Raw genomic sequence first — 20733 nt, forward strand, 5'->3', positions numbered from 1 at the left:
TGCACTCAATCTCTTCCACTTCTGGGGCAGGGCTAGGTGGATGGCCCTGGGAAACCCTGCTGACAGAGTCCTCAAAAAGAATAAGAGACTGCTGTATGGCTTGGGGCTCAGACTGCTGGCCTGATTTGCAAGGGGGTGAGGTGAAAGACGGTTGGACATTGGCTGCAGGTGCCAACTCTGACCTTTCTGCAGTAGACTGGGTGGGAGACAATGTGAAGGAACTGGAGGCACTGTCAGCAGCAAACCAATCTACTATCGCCTCAACTTGTTCTGGCCTCATCACTTCTAGGGGCGTTTGATGCCCTACCAAATACTGATGCAGGTTCTGTCGCCTACTCACACTTGAGGAAGGTGTTTCACTTGTGCGTGTAGCTGGCACAGATCGACCATGTCCTCTCCTTGCAACAGGAGCTCTACCAGCAGCACCACGACCCAGGCCACGGCCCTTATTTGACGGTCTCCTCATATTTCTGTAATTTAAGATCTTGCCCTAGAAAGGTTTTTATTGAATAGCGGAATAGAAAATATGATCCAAAAAAAGTGTATGTATATCACACGTACACAACCACACTAGGCCCCAATTACTATTGTTTGTACCCCTAAAAGGCTAGATGAGGAGTAGGGGGAGTATCGAACAGGCAGCACCCTCAAACCTTCAGAAGTATGAGATGAACCCCAACAACTTGGAAAGGTGGATCTCTCTCACACGTACCGACACAGACTATCCCGCAATTCAATTGATCCTCAAAGGTTTTTATTGAATAGCGGAATAGGAAATATGATCAAAAAAAGTGTATGTATCTCGCACGTACACAACCACACTAGGCCCCAATTACTATTGTTTGTACCCCTAAAAGGCTAGATGAGGAGAAGGGGGAGTATGGAACAGGCAGCACCCTCAAACCTTCAGAAGTATGAGATGAACCCCAACAACTTGGAAAGGTGGATCTCTCTCACACGTACCAACACAGACTATCCCCCAATTTAACTGATCCCCAAAGGTTTTTGATTAAATAGCGGAATAGAAAATATGATCCCAAAAAAGTGTATGTATATCACACGTACACAACCACACTGGGCCCCAATTACTATTGTTTGTACCCCTAAAAGGCTAGGAGTAGGGGGAGTATGGAACAGGCAGCACCCTCAAACCTTCAGAAGTATGAGATGAACCCCAACAACTTGGAAAGGTGGATCTCTCTCACACGTACCAACACAGACTATCCCCCAATTTAACTGATCCCCAAAGGTTTTTGATTAAATAGCGGAATAGAAAATATGATCCCAAAAAAGTGTATGTATATCACACGTACACAACCACACTAGGCCCCAATTACTATTGTTTGTACCCCTAAAAGGCTAGGAGTAGGGGGAGTATGGAACAGGCAGCACCCTCAAACCTTCAGATGTATGAGATGAACCCCAACAACTTGGAAAGGTGGATCTCTCTCACACGTACCAACACAGACTATCCCCCAATTTAACTGATCCCCAAAGGTTTTTGATTAAATAGCGGAATAGAAAATATGATCCCAAAAAAGTGTATGTATATCACACGTACACAACCACACTAGGCCCCAATTACTATTGTTTGTACCCCTAAAAGGCTAGGAGTAGGGGGAGTATGGAACAGGCAGCACCCTCAAACCTTCAGAAGTATGAGATGAACCCCAACAACTTGGAAAGGTGGATCTCTCTCACACGTACCAACACAGACTATCCCCCAATTTAACTGATCCCCAAAGGTTTTTGATTAAATAGCGGAATAGAAAATATGATCCCAAAAAAGTGTATGTATATCACACGTACACAACCACACTAGGCCCCAATTACTATTGTTTGTACCCCTAAAAGGCTAGGAGTAGGGGGAGTATGGAACAGGCAGCACCCTCAAACCTTCAGAAGTATGAGATGAACCCCAACAACTTGGAAAGGTGGATCTCTCTCACACGTACCAACACAGACTATCCCCCAATTTAACTGATCCCCAAAGGTTTTTGATTAAATAGCGGAATAGAAAATATGATCCCAAAAAAGTGTATGTATATCACACGTACACAACCACACTAGGCCCCAATTACTATTGTTTGTACCCCTAAAAGGCTAGATGAGGAGTAGGGGGAGTATGGAACAGGCAGCACCCTCAAACCTTCAGAAGTATGAGATTGTGTTCACTGTACCCCACAAAGATTGAGTTCACTGCACCCCACAATGATTGTGTTCACTGCACCCCACAAAGATTGTGTTCACTGCACCTCACAAAGATTGTGTTCACTGTACCCCCCAAAGATTGTGTTCACTGCACCCCACAAAGATTCTGTTCACTGTACCCCACAAAGATTGTGTTCACTGCACCCCAAAAAGATTGTGTTCACTGCACCCCAAAAAGGATGTTGTTCACTGCACCCCAAAAAGGATGTTGTTCACTCCACCCCAAAAAGATTGTGTTCACTGCACCCCACAAAGATTGTGTTCACTGCACCCCAAAAAGATTGTGTTCACTGCACCCCAAAAATGATTTTGTTCACTGCACCCCAAAAAGGATTTTGTTCACTGCACCCCAAAAAGGATGTTGTTCACTCCACCCCAAAAAGATTGTGTTCACTGCACCCCAAAAAGATTGTGTTCACTGCACCCCACAAAGGATTTTGTTCACTGCACCCCAAAAAGATTGTGTTCACTGCACCCCAAAAAGGATGTTGTTCACTGCACCCCAAAAAGGATTTTGTTCACTGCACCCCAAAAAGATTGTGTTCACTGCACCCCACAAAGGATTTTGTTCACTGCACCCCACAAAGATTGTGTTCACTGCACACCAAAAAGGATTGTGTTCACTGCACCCCAAAAAGATTTTGTTCACTGCACCCCAAAAAGATTGTGTTCACTGCAGCCCAAAAAGATTGTGTTCACTGCAGCCCAAAAAGATTGTGTTCACTGCAGCCCAAAAAGATTGTGTTCACTGCAGCCCAAAAAGATTGTGTTCACTGCAGCCCAAAAAGATTGTGTTCACTGCAGCTCACACACAGAAAAATGGATGTGGATCACTGACACCTGCCTATCTCCAATCCCACACCACACAGCAATATCGATTGTAGTTTGTAGAACACAGTTTCCCTAAAATTCAGCAGACTCTGTCCCTAACAGGATTGAGAAGAGATCGTAGATCAGGATTGAGTGCAGACCCCACCCCCCACACAGCAATATCGATTGTAGTTTGTAGAAGACACTGACCCTATAATTCAGCAGACTCTATCCCTAAAATGCCTACAACTCGCCCTGCCTAAACACTCCGACCTGTCCCTCAATTCTATCCGGACACAAATGGTTTTTTCCTGCCTATCTTTCCCTAATCAGCAGCCAGCACGTTGATGTGTGCTCTGTCCCTGAATCTAAGCAGCATAATGACGCCGCTGCGGCTGCCTCGAACTTATAAAGACTTGGTCACATGCTTCAGACGGCCAATCACAGCTACTGAGACATTTGCAGGCATGGCTGGGATGGCTTAAGGCACACCAGTTAAACGATTGTTGATTGGCTGTTGAAAGCCCGCCATGAAAAGAGCGCCAAAGCATGCAAAACCCGGAAATAAAACGACCGAACACGGATTTTTACCCGAACATACAGTAAAGTGTCCGTGTCCGTGTTCGGGTACAAAAAATCCAATTATTCGGTACGAACACGAATAATACAGTCCGTGTTCGCTCAACACTACTCCTTACAATTATAAAAATTACCACTGCCAGAACAGTAGATGGCAGGTTTCATGAAGCTCAAAACATGTGTATTATCAGCGCATACGAAAATAAATGCTACTGAATGTATAAATAAAAGCTGCATTTTCAGTACTTTCAGTACTTGAGTAACAATTTTTTTTTTCAAAACTACTTGTACTTTTACTTTCAGTACTTGAGTAGCAAAATTTTTAAAAAAACTACTTGCAATACTTAAGTACAAAAAATGTTGAATACTTTAGTACTTCTACTCAAGTCACTTTTCGATCGAGCACTTGTACTTTTACTCAAGAATGGGTTTTGAGTACTTTAAACAACTCTGTACAGGACTATGGAAACTCACAATCAGCAACAGCTCCCAGACTGGAGGAAGCACCGTGAAGCACACATAGGTGATGCAGAATATAATGAAAAGCATCAGCCAGTAGACGGCGACATCCACCAAGGCTTGTCCACACCAGTATGCGGAGGGGAAGAGGCCAGACACACGCATCTGGGAGCGAACTTTATTCTGGAAAAGAGAGAGAGGGAGTCACGACCAGGACTGATGGCCAACAAATAGACACAAAGTCCATAATATTGCTAGAATATTTTGTATACAAGACCAATGATCTCAACCCTTCAACACAAATACAGCTCAACTCAATCAGACATTTATGAGGGAAAGCTCTGGTGTATTTGACCCAAGTGAATTTTCCAGAAATCTTTTAAGTAAATAACTGCTCAATACACAGATGGAATGTACAGTCATGGCCAAAAATATTGGCACCCTTGCCTTTCTGTCAGATAGCGCACCACTTTGCCTAGAAAATTTATGCAATTACAAATGTGTAGGCATTCTTATGTTTATTTCTTTTGTTTGTATTGGTATGACACAAAAAAGTGGAGAAACAAAATCCCAAATCTGACACATTTCAGTAAAAACTCCAAAAATGGACTGGACAAAATTACTGGCACCCTAAATTTTTTATTTGGTAACACACCCCTTGAAAAAAATAACTGAAATGAATGGCTTCCTGTAACCATCAATTAGTTCCTTACAGCTCTCTACTGTAGTTTTGGATCACTCTTCTTTCATTAACTGCTCCAGGTCTTCAGGTTCCTTTTCCCACCTGCTGTTGTAGGATCTCTCCACATGTGCTCTATGGGATTTAGACCTGAACTCATTGCTGGCCAGTTCAGTACTCTCCAGTAGGGATGATCGAACTTTTCAAAAGTTCGGTTCGGCCAGAACATCCGAACTTCCCGAAAGTTCGGCCCGGATTTCAGAACCCCATTGAAATCAATGGGACACAAACTTCGGTAATCAAAAAACACAATTTTGAAGCCCTAAAACCCAATAAATGCCCCTAAAAAGTGCCTAGGATTCTGGGTCATACCCCAGGGACTATTAATCACACAAAAAAAAGTTCTTAAAAATTGTCATTTTTGATAGAGAGCCAATTATTGAAAAAATTAAAAAAAAAAAAAATTAAACAAAAAAATTTCTCTTTGGATTTAGTGTCTGGGGGGTCTAAAAAGTGTACCTGTGAAGTTTCAGCTCTGTAGCATGTCCAGAACCATAAAAAAAAGATTGTTTGCATTAGGTCACTTATCGAACAGGTTAGTGGCTTCTCTCTTTTCACACCTTGCAGGTTTAGTAGCAAGCGGTTTTTTTGGGCATTTTTTGGGGTCTTTTGAGGCAGGCAAAACATCTGAACTTGTGTATATGGGTATATATACACACATACTTATATGTATATATACACCTAGACATATATAGGTGTGATAGTAGCAGAAATATATGCTTGCGCTAATGAAATCATTTACACTAATGGCTGGAATATTGCCCGATCATTCGACCACTGACTTATGAAAAAGTGTTCGTTGGTCGAAAACGTTGCCAACATACACAGGCCGAATATCGCCCGACCGTTTGACCGCCGACCATCGAAACAGTGCAATGCGTGATGATGTTCTACAGATTTTAAATGAACGACCTTAACACCAACGTATAGAATATCGTTCGTTCGCAAACGAGACGACAGAATTTTTCGTTTTTTTCAAACGGGATTTTTCGTTCACAATATCGATATCGGTCACTGATGGCTGGGCATTAACGAGTAAAATATCGGCCGAACCTTAACTGAACGGAAATTTTCGGCCGATTTTCTTATCGTGTATTCCGGCCATAATATGGCTCCGCTCCTATCACAGCTATATATGTCTAAGTGTAAAATACATATAAGTATGTGTGTATATATACACTACTATACACAAGTTCAGATGTTTTGCCTGCCTCCAAAGAACCCAAAAAAATGCCTAAAAAAACGCTAGCGCCAAAAAAAAAAACGCCCAGGTGTGTTGTTGCAGGCATTTTTTTGGGGTTTTTGGAGGCAGGCAAAACATCTGAACTTGTGTATAGTGGTATATATACACACATACTTATATGTATTTTACACATACACGTATATAGGTGTGATAGTAGGGATGATTGAACGTTTCGGGTCCACCATCGGTTCGACCCGAACATTGGCTGTTCGAGGTTCGGCCGAATTTAGAACTTTTTGCCCAAAAAGTTCGGAATTCGGCAACCAGAACCGACCAAAATGTAATGCTTCAGGAAATGGGCTTTAAAAGCCCGTGATTGGACCAGAACCATTAGCAAAAGCCAATTGAGGGGGCAGGAGAATGCTAGGAATGTGATTGGAGTGACTAGGGGGTCCCTAGACCAATCATTAGTGAATACGCCCCCCAGTATATAAGATAGCCCCCGCCATATTCCTAGCATTGTTATACTGGACATGGAAGAGAGTGGAAGCAGTTATGTTAATTTTACTTTAAAAGTGTCATTTAGCTTTTATTAGTGTGAGGAAAGGGATATCTAGTGTAGTTAGAGTGCTCCTTTACACTTAAGTTAGCTTCAAAAATTTAGTTTCTGTAGGGAAAGTGTTAAGTGTCAGGGGGACCGTAGTGTAGTGTAGGGTTAACTGGCAGTGACTGCTATGGCAGGGTGACAAAACTCTTCCATAGCAGGGTGACCGCTATAGAGAAATTATAATTTCTCTGAGTTGCTTCGGCACACCCATATGGCTTCTCACCAAGCAAGCATTTTTTATGCTGCAGGGGCTGCCACTGCCAGTGCTTTTTTGAGGACATGTTTGATGTCAGACATGACATCTGAACATGTGTATAGGGGGTATATATAGACATATATGTCTGTATATATACCCCTAGACATATATAGGTGTGATAGTAGCAGAAATAAATGCTTGCGCTAATGAAATCATTTACAGTAATATATTTCTGCTACTATCACACCTATATATGTCTAGGGGTATATATACATATAATTATGTTTGTATATATACTACTATACACAAGTTCGGATGTTTTGCCTGCCTCAAAAGAACCCCAAAAAATGCCAAAAAAACGCTAGCGTCAAAAAAAAAAAAATGCCCAGGTGTGTTTTTGCTGGCATTTTTTGGGGGGGTTTTGGAGGCAGGCAAAACATCTGAACTTGTGCACAGTACCACTATACACAAGTTCAGATGTTTTTCCTGACTGCAAAGAACCCAAAAAAATGCCTGCTTTGAAACCTGCAAGGTGTGACTGTGTGACTGTGGATTCTTTAGAGTATAAGGAATAAGTCCTGCGAGCGACCCGGAGGCTCTAAATCAATCAGTTATTTGCCGCAGACACTCCACTTCTCATAATAGTGTGCTTAATTGAAATAAATATATAGTGTTGCGCAAATAAAAAATTATTAAATTAATTAATTTGTGCTTAAATTATTAAAAACCCAAAATATTTATATGTGACATAATATTAAAGTGCCAATAGTGCTAACAAAGTTGTAAATATAATATAATATAATATAATATAATATAATATAATATAATACTCATAGAAAAGAGAAAATAAATAGATATAAAAGTCCAGTGTGCAAAGTGCTAAAAGCCAATAAACAAAGTCCAAAATGTAATCCTAAAGTGATCTGTGCTCCCAGAGAGAAGTGACCAGAGTGTCACAGTGGACAGCCAGCCGTGCACCCCCCTGTGAATGGGTGCCCACCTCAAATCTTTAAAAAGAGCGCATAGATTGTTATCCCAAAAAGATCATCCATCCATATCCTTCAGGGCTCCTCTCATTCAGAGGAGTTGCAGCGTCAATCAATGCAGTATATATGCAAACAAAAAGACTTGCAATAGTGTATGAAATCCTTAAACAATCAGCTTTTATTAAATAAAGGTGGATAAATCTCACTCACATTTGTAGGTGCAACACATGCACTTGGACAATAGCATCAAGTGAATGGTGGAAATCGTGGTGGTATACTGGGAGAGACTGAACAGCGCCGCCGGTCTCCACAGCGTGCGCCGATAGCTGACAGCCTCACCTAGACAATAGTGTATCGCTCCGTCCGTCCTGTCCCCTCCCCCTGAGGAAGACACGTGAACCCTGTGTCGTCACGCGTAGGGGAGGGGAAAGGACGGACGGAGCGATACACTATTGTCTAGGTGAGGCTGTCAGCTATCGGCGCACGCTGTGGAGACCGGCGGCGCTGTTCAGTCTCTCCCAGTATACCACCACGATTTCCACCATTCACTTGATGCTATTGTCCAAGTGCATGTGTTGCACCTACAAATGTGAGTGAGATTTATCCACCTTTATTTAATAAAAGCTTATTGTTTAAGGATTTCATACACTATTGCAAGTCTTTTTGTTTGCATATATACTGCATTGATTGACTCTGCAACTCCTCTGAATGAGAGGAGCCCTGAAGGATATGGATGGATGATCTTTTTGGGATAACAATCTATGCGCTCTTTTTAAAGATTTGAGGTGGGCACCCATTCACAGGGGGGTGCACGGCTGGCTGTCCACTGTGACACTCTGGTCACTTCTCTCTGGGAGCACAGATCACTTTAGGATTACATTTTGGACTTTGTTTATTGGCTTTTTGCACTTTGCACACTGGACTTTTATATCTATTTATTTTCTCTTTTCTATGAGTATTATATTATATTATATTATATTTACAACTTTGTTAGCACTATTGGCACTTTAATATTATGTCACATATAAATATTTTGGGTTTTTAAAAATTTAAGCACAAATTAATTAATTTAATAATTTTTTATTTGCGCAACACTATATATTTATTTCAACTTGGATTCTTTGCCTCTTCATTCTTCCTCCAGCCTATAGGACCTTGATTTCCAAAGGAAATGCAAAATGTTCCACAGTCAGTGATGATTTGGGGATCCATGTCATCTGCTGGTGTTGGTCCACTGTGTTTTATCAAGTCCAAACTCAGTGCAGCCCTCTAGCAGGAAATTCTAGAGCACTTCATGCTTCCATCTGCTGACCAGCTTTATGGAGATGCTGATTTCATTTTCCAGCAGGACTTGGCACCGCCCACACTACAATAACTACCAATACCTGGTCACATGATCATGGGATCACTGTGCTTGATTGGTCAGCAAACTCGTCTGACCTAATCCCCCATAGAGAATCTGTGGGAGATTGTCAACAGGAAGGTGAGAGACACCAGACCCAACAATGCAGATGAGCTGAAGGCTGCTATCAAAGCAACCTGAGCTTCCATAACACCTCAGCAGTGCCACAGGCTGATCACCTCCATGCCACACCGCATTGATGCAGTAATTCATGCAAAAGGAGCCCCGACCAAGTATTGAGTGCATACTATACCTGTGGCTGCTGGTGCTCCATGGGCCGCGGGGGCGGCAAATGGACCGCACCATACACCCCCCCTGGACCACACCTGGCTGCGCACCACCCCCCTCCCCCCCCCCCCCCGGCTTTCCTGGACATCTGGACATGTGCAGCAGCAGCAGCAAACGGTGGCGGTGGCTTTGGCTTCTTCCCCTTCAGTCTTCTGCGTCTCCTCCCTCCTCCTTCATGCCCAATGGCATGGTTTCTCCTTTCGGCCAATCGGGAAACGGGTCTCATTTTCATTCGCTATTGTCACACAACTGGGAGCACTGCGCCCCAAGCCCACCCTGGCTCTAATCACATGGTTAAAAGAAAAAAAAAGCCCCATTGAACTCCATGCGTCTGGCACCCTGCATGTAGATTAGGGGGCCGGATGCCTGGATGGGGGGGGCGGTGCCCCCAACGCACCAGCCGCCACTGTACTATGCTGTACGTCGACATACTTTTCACTAAGCCAACATTTCTCTGTTAAGAATCCCTTTTTTGTTATTGGTCTTATGTATTATTCTACTTTTCTGAGATACTGAATGTTGTTGTGTCACTCGCTGTAAGCCATAATCATCAAAATTAAAAGACAGAAATGCTTGAATATATCAGTCTGTGTGTAACACAGCTATATAAAATATAGGAGTTTTACTTTTTGAATTTAATTACTGAAATAAAATTTATTTTTGATGATATTCTAATTTTATTAAATGCACCTGTATGTCATCTGTGTATTTAGCTATTTGCCCAGAGTTTGGCTTTAACCATTAATCGTCTGATGTATTCATGTAATTATAAATGCTACCACTCTATAAAGTGACGGATGAGGGGTTACTTACTTTTATATCCTCCATACTGCTCATTGCAAAGTGGGGGGCAAGTCCAGAGGCACATAATATTAGTAAACGTTCCACATATAAGTACTCAAAATCTTGAAGTGAGAGAATCTCCTGGGGAGACAAAGAAAGAACAGCTCAACTAGATGGCTTTGTAGACTAAAAGTGGTTCCCGCAAGGAGAATGCAGAGCCATATTTGAGGCCACTTGGACACAACTGGCAGGTCATTTCTCAGGTAGAGAGTAAACAGAAGTATCTGGCTGTAGCAGTTATTTTGCCCCCCGTATATTTATAGGGTGCTCTGTGTTTTTAGGGGGAACCAGTTATTAGGTATTTTGGAGTTTCAGTCTCAGCATTGAGGAAGAGACAGAAGTGTTGGGGAGCCTCCAGAGAGGTACTCACCTCATAGACGGGGTCACTCCACACCCTGATCCTCTCCGTGGAGTTATAGATCCTCATAAAGGCGTTACTGATAATATTAACCAATACTGGGAGACTATTGTGTGCTCGGGGGTTTCCGATTATTCTGAACCCGTAACCCTGAAAAATAAATATATAAATTGTGATCAGTGATCTCTGTACAGCACTGCGGTATATGTCAGAGCTATATAAATGTGTAATAATAATAGTGTGTGACTGTTGGGGGACATTAGAGTGTAAGCGAGAGTAGTGAGAGTTTAGTTGACCTTCTGAAAAGTAAAAAACATACTAATAAACTCGGCCATAACAGGGGAAAAAAGTTGCCTTGCCTTATCGTCATGAGTGACCTCTATAGCTCCGTTGTAGGCCGTAGTGTTGTCCATGTCAAACGGACCATCCACAACATCCACACCGATATCCTGAGCAGTGACACCATAAAGAAAGCTGTCAATGGGGAGGCCTATACAGGGAAGACAGCAATGTGTGTTATGATGGATGGATTCTGCTGGGAGTGATACAGTTGAACTTTCATGATATCAGCGAGGTGACATCACAGCCAGAGAGATATGAGTTCCGCTCACTAGTGACCAGCTTCGCACAGCACTCCCCCCTGTCTGTTATTGGACTCCTGTCATGTTAGACTTTCCACACCACAATAATAAAGAAGCACAATAGAAAAGAGATGTTAAAGATAGAGGGCATTGGAGAGTTCTTCTCAAGGCAGTCGCATGCAGCCTGCTCTTTCTGAGTTGTCCTCTACCAAAAAAACTCACATTCATAAATTCTCTAATTTGTTAAGGTTACCTTTCTGTTTCAAGTGATATTTTAGGAACAGTCACTGTATCCTATGGTTATCCTCTTCCCTATTCTTGGTTATCACCACTAAAAGCTGGAGCAGGCAGAAAACTAAGCTGTAACATATTTGTCTTCAAACAGAAAGCTAAATTTGTGGAGAAATACAGTAAATGGGGATGAAAATGGATCTATACATTCCTTACACCCCAGGTCTGTTTTCTCCGAGGTGATTTGCAGATATTGTATGTATGGGTTTCCCTAAACCATCTACCCGCACTCCCCCAACTCAACGTTGTCCCTTCTATTGTTGCTACTGAAGGTCTGGAACCTTGGGTGTTATTTCAGTTTTATTTTACCAGTGTTGTTGTTGAGCAGAAGTTTGGTATAAAATTTGTGTTGCCGTTCTCCAGGTCTCTGGAAATAAAGGTGAGGAGTCATCTCCCAGGCTTGGACAGTGTGAGAAACTCTCGTTAATATGATGGTGGTGACCATAGGAAGGATGAAGAGAACCAGCAGAAGAAGTCTGAAAATAAAACATGTTACAGTAAGTTCATATATGGTGAGGGATGTAGCGAGCATGGAAGTCTCCTCAAGGAATTGCATCTTCTAGTTTCTGTGAAGTCCTGCAGTTCTAATTTACCAACTCCACGCATCTGAAGGACATATTAATGTATGTACATTTCTATTCTTAGTATGAACAATCCAAAAGCACTGTTCTATTTGTACACCCATGAATCTATTTGCCCTAACTATGCATGCTTTAAGTTTTAACTATATATGTCCCAGCCCCACTATGTCCCAAATATGCACGCTCTAGAACCTTGTGCTAGCTACACATTCGCCAAGACTTCCATTTCCCTAATTATCCTTAATATGCAAACCCTATAACCTCTGTGCCCCAACTATAAACACCCCAGGATCTCCAAGCCCTAACAATGTACACCTCAAGTTCTAACTATACATACTGTATCCCAGCACCACTATGTTCCATCTACTGTATACATGCTCCGTAACCTCCTTGTGCTAACTATGAATTGCCCAAGACTTCAATGTCCTTATGAACACCCTATAATCTTCACGCCCCAACTATGCATGCCCCAGGATTTCCATATCCTTACTATGTAGAACTCGAGATCTTCATGTCTTAACAATGAACATTCTATATCCTTAATGCCCAACTATGCACGCCCCAGGATTTCCTTTCTTAACTATATACACCTCAAGATTTCCATGTCTTAACAATGAACCTCCTATATCCTCAATGTCCCAACTATGCATGCTCCAGGATTTCCATGTCCTCCTAACTATGTATGCCTCAAGATCTCCATATCTTAACAATGAGCATTTTATATTCTCCATGTCCCAACTATCCATGCCCCAGGATTTCCGTGTCCTAACTATGTAGACCTCAAGATTTCCATGTCTTAACATTGAACATCCTATAGCCTCCATGTTCCAACTATGTACACCCCAGAATTTCCATGCCCTAACTATGTATACCTCAAGATCTCCATGTCTTAACAATGGACAGTTGGACACCCTATAACAGTGATGGCGAACCTTGGCACTCCAGATGTTTTGGAACTACATTTCCCATGATGCTCATGTACTCTGCAGTGCAGTAGAGCATCATGGGGAATGTAGTTACAAAACATCTGTGGAGCCAAGGTTTGCCATCACTGCCCTATAAGCTCCATGTCCCAACTATGCATGCCACAGGATTTCCATTTCCTAACTATGTACACCTCAAAATTTCCATGTCTTTCAATGAATACCCTATAACCTCCATGTCCTAGCTATGCACGCTCCAGGATTTCAGTGTCCTAACTGTGTACACCTCAAGATCTTCATATCCTAACAATGAACACACTATAACCTCCAGATCCCAAATATGCATGCCCCAGGATTTCCATGCCCTAATGATGTACACCTCAAGATCTCCATGTCTGAACAATGAACATTTTATAACCTCCATGTGCCAACTATGCATGCCCCAGGATTTCCATTTCCTTACTATGTACACCTTAAGATCTCCATGGCTTAACAATTAACACCCTAAAACCTCCATGTCTTAGCTATGCACGCCCCAGGATTTCTGTGTCCTTGTTAGAGATTTAGAGTTTAATATTATTTTAAATGATAAAAGTCTCTGAAATACATATCAATGTTATAATGTAATATGTTAGTTTTGAAGGTTACTTCAATATGTCTTTGTGAAGGACAGAGAAGTCATTTTGCTATGTATGTATATTTATTTTTGAACCTTATGTCAGTATGTTGGGTGGAGTTATGTGTCTTATTATAGACTCAAACCATATATGCAAGAGTGGGTGTTACTTTTATATTTAGAATTACTACCTTCTTGGGACACACTTTTTGCTGACATCATCTTTACATATAGTATAAAAGACAACTATATCTATAGGTCACGCAGAGATGAGAAAAGAACATCCTACACTCTGAAGACACGTAACATCTCACTCTCTCTCCTTTTGACGCGTGAAACCTTTCTGTTTTGTTCTGTTTCGTATGTTTTGCTTTACTTTAAGAAAATAAACAACTTTCCTGAAGTATCGTGACATTTACATACATTCGCGAGTACGGACACAGCCTGGTCAGCTTGGCATGGCACTACTCCTGGTTTTTAACATTGGCGTCTATGGGAAATCTTGGTCAGCTTATGGTTTGTGGTCCCTGTCACTTATGGTTTGGGAGCAGTGCCATGTCAAGCTAACCAAGATTTCCTATTGAGCTAGTGTATTTACATGCATTGAGAAATTAAAAAATGTATTGCTTCATTTTAAGTACATTTTCGTTTTACATACATGCTCTGGTCCCATTGTGTACTAAAAAGTGGGGTATGCCTGTATGTAGTCATCAAGATCTCCATGTCTTAACAATGAACATCCTATATCCTCAATGTCCTTAATATGCACGCCCCAGGATTTCCATTTTCTGATTATGTACACCCCAAGATCTCCATGTCATAACAATTAACTCCCTATAAACTCCATATCCCAACTACAGTATGCACACCCCAGGATTTTCATGTCTTAACTATGTACACCTCAAGATCTCCATGTCTTAACGATGAACACCCTATAGGTTCCATGTCCCAACTATGCACGTCAAAAGATTTCCGTGTCCCCACTACTGTATATATACCTCAAGATCTCTATGTCTTAACAATGAGCACTCTATAACCTCTATGTCCCAACTATGCATGCCCCAGGATTTCCATTTCCTAACTATGTTCAAGATCACCATGTCCTAACAATAAACATTGTATAACCTCCATGTTCCAACTATGCATGCCCCAGGATTTCCATGTCCTAACTATGTACACCTCAAGATCTGCATGTCCTAACTATGAACACTCTATAACCCCCATGTCCCAACTAAGCATGCTCTAGGATTTCCAATTCCTCATGATGTGCACCTCAAGATCTCTGTTTCCTAATTATGCATGTCTCATAGTTCTAACTATTTCCCAGCCATGCATGCACTAGAAGCTCCCTGTGCTAATTATGCACCCCCTGGACCGCCATGTCCTTAATATGAACACCCTAGGTACTCCCTGTTCCAACTATGCAAAACCCAGTAATTCTGTGCCCGTGCTATGCGCACCTCAAGATCTTCTTGTTCTAATTGTATATGCCCCAGATCCACTATGTCCTATTTATAAATATCCCAGGAACTTCTTAATCAAACATTGCATGTCCTAAGACGTCCATGTCCTAACTATGCATGTCCCAAGACCCCTGTGTCCTAACTTTGCACCCCCCAGGGCCTCCTCCCTGTAACTGTACACTGTGCATATGAAGTGTAGAAAATATTAATGAAGACCAACTGCCATTGGCTTAGTGTAATAAGTGCAGGGACCACTAGTATAGCTTTTTCACAATAATTCATTCTATTCAACCCCAGCAACACCAGATATTGTCAGAGGCCTATGGTATCACCTACTGTACATACACAGACAGAAAACTTTGAGTGTTACGGATAAGCTTTAAGTATCGGATCCTTGCCACGGCCAACACCTGCTGTCTCCATAGCTCCATTCCACTAATGGTAGGTGTACCGGAGTCTGACATCAGAAGGGTTGAATCCTCCGGCTCTGAGGAGAAGTGATCTCGGTCCTCTTGATCATTTTGTTCATGGGCAAAAACACTGTAATCTGACAGTCAAGAAAGTAAAGTAAAATGTGTTTTCCTACTGTATATTAAAATAATGTGTGTGTTTGTGTATATACACAGTATATATGTATTGTGATATTTGGGGTGGTTAGCTCAGTGATAGTAGCAATTTTAGTGACTCGTGCCAGTCTGAACTGTAGTTTTAGGACTTGCCAGCCCACTTTTTTAAAATAAAAGTCAAAGCTCAAAAGAACAGTCAAAAACAAGTAATGAAAATAAAACCAATGCAGCTATTCAGCAGCTCTGCTGCATTGGCCTTACCTTAGCTGGTTCCTCAGACCATCTAACACAGTATCTTATGTAGCTTTTCTCAGTACTCCTAGATCTCACAGTCTTTTTGGTTGCAGCATCCTGCTGCACGGGCCCACAACTTGACCTCGCAATAGGATTCTCCTGACACCCTGGGCTCTCTCACTCTTCTGAGACCTCCAGATCCTCTCAGTCAGTCCTCTGGGCTCACCTAGTCATCTCAGCTCACCCAGTCTTCCAGATTTGCTTAGCTGTCTTGACTCTCTCAGCCCTGGACAAGGAATCTCTCTTCTGTCTCTTGAGTGGAGCACAAACCTATCTCCTAACAGGAACCCTGAGCTATGGCCGGGCCCTTCATTATAACGGGTGTGAACACCTGCACTCACAGTCTGCCAGTCTCCTGCAAGACTTAGACACTGGGTTGGGGAATTCTTCTCTCCCAAATCTCTTTAAAATCTCCAAACTCTGGAACTTAATCCACAAATATCAAAACCCAGAGAAAGTTGAAAAAATACCTTTCTCTGTTCAGGATAAATATTCTGTTGCCCTGCATGTAGGCAGGTGCAGTCTATTTTCTCCACAGCAGGTGGTGCTGTCTGTAGTAGAGGAGGAAGCCAGGAGGAACATGGTTCCTCTTTGGTTTTCTGATTCACTGGAGAAGCAATCCGATTGGATGCTGCTGCCAGATGTGACCCTGGTGACCATTTTGGGTCAGGCAGAGCCATTTAAGGCCCTGGCTCCCAGGTTTGGTGCGCTTTCAGCGAGTTGGTAGAATAGGGACTGCAGTAGAGCATGATTCTCTCCCTTTGGAGACTGGGCGGCAGGGCAGTATTCCAACATGATAACGACCCCAAACACACCTCCAAGACGACCACTGCCTTGCTAAAGAAGCTGAGGGTAAAGGTGATGGACTGGCCAAACATGTCTCCAGAGCTAAACCTTATTGAGCATCTGTGGGGCATCCTCAAACAGAAGGTAGAGGAGCGCAAGGTCTCAAACATCCACCAGCTCCATGATGTCGTCATGGAGGAGTGGAAGAGAGGACTCCATTGGCAACCTGTGAAGCTCTGGTGAACTCCATGCCCAAGAGGGTTAAGGCAGTGCTGGAAAATAATGGTGGCCACACAAAATATTGACACTTTGGGCCCAATTTTGACATTTTCACTTAGGGGTGTACTCACTTTTGTTGCCAATGGTTTAGACATTAATGGCTGTGTGTTGAGTTATTTTGAGGGGACAGCAAATTTACACTGTTATACAAGCTGTACACTCACTACTTTACATTGTAGCAAAGTGTCATTTCTTCAGTGTTGTCACATGAAAAGATAGAATAAAATATTTACAAAATTGTGAGGGTGTACTTACTTTTGTGAGATACTGTATATAGCGTGTATCCCAAGTAAACCAGAAACTGAGAGTGGGAGCACCAATGCTGTTAGTGTACAGTTGTATAAATCTGCCCCCCCCCCCAACTCCAGGTCTGTATTAATGTATAGACCTTCCAATATGGGGTTGGAGGAAGTAATGAATCAACTACAAGAGCAGTGACATCACTACCCTGCTGTGGTGGCAGATGGGACTTGTAGTACGTTCACAGGTCCCTGAGAATAGGTGACGCGGCTGAGGAGAAGGAGCCACACACAGCCAAGCTTAATAAAAACAAAGGGGGAACTAAGCCTTGAAGTCGTTTAGCTGCAGAATATCTTACCCTTGAACAGCTGGACTGTTCAAACACCTGCTAGCGTCGCTCACCTCCTTTTTCAATCTCGTCCTTTCCTTCCAATTTCAGGAACACATCATCCAGCGTGGTGATAGAGACGCCATAACTCACAATGTCTCGTCCAACACGTCCCTCCAGGTCAGAGAACAGAGCTGCAAAAAATAATTCAAAGCATTTCACAGGTGGGGATCACTCTTTATAAAGGAACCATGATATGGCGGAACCATTTTAACATATATTTGCAACTATGTGCGACTGAGCCTTCTGTTTTTTATTAAACCTGGTTTTATTTAGATCTCCTCTGCCAGCTGGGGGGGGGATATGGAAATGTTGTTGTGTCGCTGTACCTGGGAAGGTGTCTATGTCCTCGAAGGGTAGGGTGAACGTCACATCCTCCACATTCTGCAGGCTGAGCTTAGCGTTGGAGACGTGCTGCATTATGAGTGATGTGATGGCTTCTGTGTCACATGATGGGGTCACCTGCATCCTGGTCACCCAAAAAAGACACAATAAACAGAACTGCATCAGGCAATGTGTTCCATTAAGATGATTCTCTTATTCCTGAAAAGACATTGGCCATCTAGCTTTGCCAATATGTTTCTCTGAGGGTGCAAATGTCACACTTTAAGGAACAACATTGTACCTGCAAAACCATCAGATCTGGTTTCATAACATCATAATGAATAGCGGATGCCAGAATGACCAAAGGAATTATTGAGAATGGCAAAAGTAGGGATAAAGCTGAGCTACAACATGATCATACACGTGAATGTGCTGTGGGGGTGTAGGATTATTACTACACTGCTGAAAAAAAAATGAAGGCAAACTTAAAGCATCAAGTCAATTAAACTTCTGGGATATTGATCTGGTCAGTTAGGTAGCAGAGGGGGTTGTTAATCAGTTTTAGTTACCTTGATGTTAATAAAATTAACAACAAGGGCACTAGATGGGCAACAATGAGAGAACCTCCAAAACAGGAGTGGTTTTAAAGGAGGAGGCCACTGAAATTCTTTTCCCTACTCATCTTTTCTGACTGTTTTTCAATAGTTTTGCATTTGGCTGGGGTCAGTGTCACTACTGGTAGGGTGAGGAGATACCTGGACCCTATAGAGGTTGCACAAGCATTCCAACTCCTCCAGGATGGCCCATCAATATGTGTCATTGCCAGAAGGTTTGCTGTGTCTCCCACCACAGTCTCAAGATCACGGAGGAGATTCCAGGAGACAGGCAGTTACTCTAGGAGAGCTGGACAGGGCCATAGAAGGTCCTTCACCCATCAGCAGGACCGGTATCTGCTCCTTTGTGCAAGAAGGACCAGGATGAGCACCGCCAGAGCCCTACAAAATTACCTCCAGCAGGCCACTGGTGTGAATTTCTCTGATCAAACAATCAGAAACAGACTTCATGAGGGTGGCCTGAGGGCCCGGCGTCCTCTAGTTGGCCCTGTGCTCACTGCCCGGCACCATGGAGCTCAATTGGCATTTGCCATTGAACACCAGAATTGGCAGCTCCACCACTGGCACCCTGTGCTTTTCACAGAGGAGAGCAGGTTCATCCTGAGCACATGTGACAGATGTGAAAGGGCCTGGAGAAGCCACGGAAAACGTTATTCTGCCTGTAACACTGTTCAGCATGACCGGTTTGGTGGTGGTCAGTGATGGTCTGGGGAGGCGTATCCATGGAGGGACGCACAGACCTCTACAGGCTAGACAATGGCACCCTGACTGCCATTAGGTATTGGGATGAAATCTTTGGACCCATTGTCAGACCCTACACTGGTGCAGTGGGTCCTGGGTTCCTCCTGGTGCACAGCAATGCCCGGCCTCATGTGGTGAGAGTATGCAGCAAATTCCTGGAGGATGAATGAATTGATACCTAGAATGGCCCCCACGCTCTCCTGACCTAAGTCCTCTGGGACATTATGTTTTCGTCCATCTGACGCCACCAGGTTGCACCTCAGTCTGTTATGGAGCTCAGTAATGCCCTGGTCCAGATCTGGGAGGAAATACCCCAGGACACCATCCGTCCTCTCATTAGGAGCATTCCCTGACCTTATCAGGCATGCATACAAGCACGTAGAGGCCATACAAACTACTGAGGACCATTTTGAGTTGCTTCAATTAAATTTTCAGTAAAATTGACTCGCCTGCTGCATCATTTTTTCACTTTGATTTTCGGGGTATCTTTGAATACAGCCCTCCGTAGGTTGATAATATTCATTTTCATTAAACAATGTGCCATCCTTTCATTCCTAACACATTACCCAGTGCATATCAATATAGATGTCCAGCATGATATGTTTCCCCATTCAGATCTGATGTGTTTTCAAAGTGTTCCTTTATTTTTTTTGAGCAGTGTATAAAGTCCATAAGTCCAAATATATCTGTGGCAGCTCCTCCATGAGACTAAAGTTATCTCTCTATATCAGTGGTTCTTAACCTGGGTTTGATTGAACCCCAGGGGTTCGGTGAGTCAGTCTCGCAGGTTCGGCGGGTTCGGCAGGTGGCGGTGGGGGGGGCGTCAATGGGGCAATTGCTCCCCCCGAGAAAATATTACTGATTGTGAGGCCGAGCGCATCCCGGGAAATCAGAGCTGCAGTCGGGACAACTGACAGCCATTACACATAGACACTTGACGCTCCGCCCCCTGTACCTCCCCCAGCAGGTTTCCAGCCTATCTCCTGGGGATGTACCTGACCACGGAGATCGCGCCCGGCTGGAAGAGGGAAATGTGAGCAGCTGAGCAGAGGGAGCCGAGTGAATGTTCCTGGAGGTCGGCTCAGCTAGCTGTACATGGTGGATTAGTTTACAAGCACCTCTATGCTAAGTCTGCTGAGTTACTGCAGCTTAGCATAGAGGTGCTGTTAGCTGACAAATGGAAATGCATGTCCCTTTCATTTAGTTCAATAAAGCATTGTGAATGCCCCCTGGTGTGTGCCCTCCTGATACCCCATGGTATGCCCTCCCAACCCCCCCAGTGTGTGCCCTCCTGACACCCCATGGTATGCCCTCCCAACCCCCCCCCCCAGTGTGTACCCTCCTGACACCCCATGGTATGCCCTCCCAACACTTCCCCCCAGTGT

At 43.2% G+C, this 20733-nt stretch overlaps 1 protein-coding gene across 1 annotated transcript in view; it reads right to left on the reverse strand.

The window, feature by feature from the left end:
- Positions 1-20733, reverse strand: part of LOC309566413 (ATP-binding cassette sub-family A member 10-like) — a gene marked incomplete at its 5' end in the record, with an annotated part of 118446 nt that overhangs the window by 31779 nt on the left and 65934 nt on the right. The window contains 8 exon segments of the mRNA XM_082271559.1: positions 4075-4242; positions 10274-10384; positions 10674-10811; positions 11021-11151; positions 11843-12009; positions 15462-15663; positions 17684-17803; positions 17999-18138. Of these exon segments, the coding sequence (XP_082127685.1) occupies positions 4075-4242; positions 10274-10384; positions 10674-10811; positions 11021-11151; positions 11843-12009; positions 15462-15663; positions 17684-17803; positions 17999-18138 (1177 nt within the window).

Source organism: Pelophylax lessonae (assembly GCF_965119305.1).
Source record: "Pelophylax lessonae genome assembly, chromosome: 11".
Lineage (NCBI taxonomy): Eukaryota > Metazoa > Chordata > Amphibia > Anura > Ranidae > Pelophylax > Pelophylax lessonae.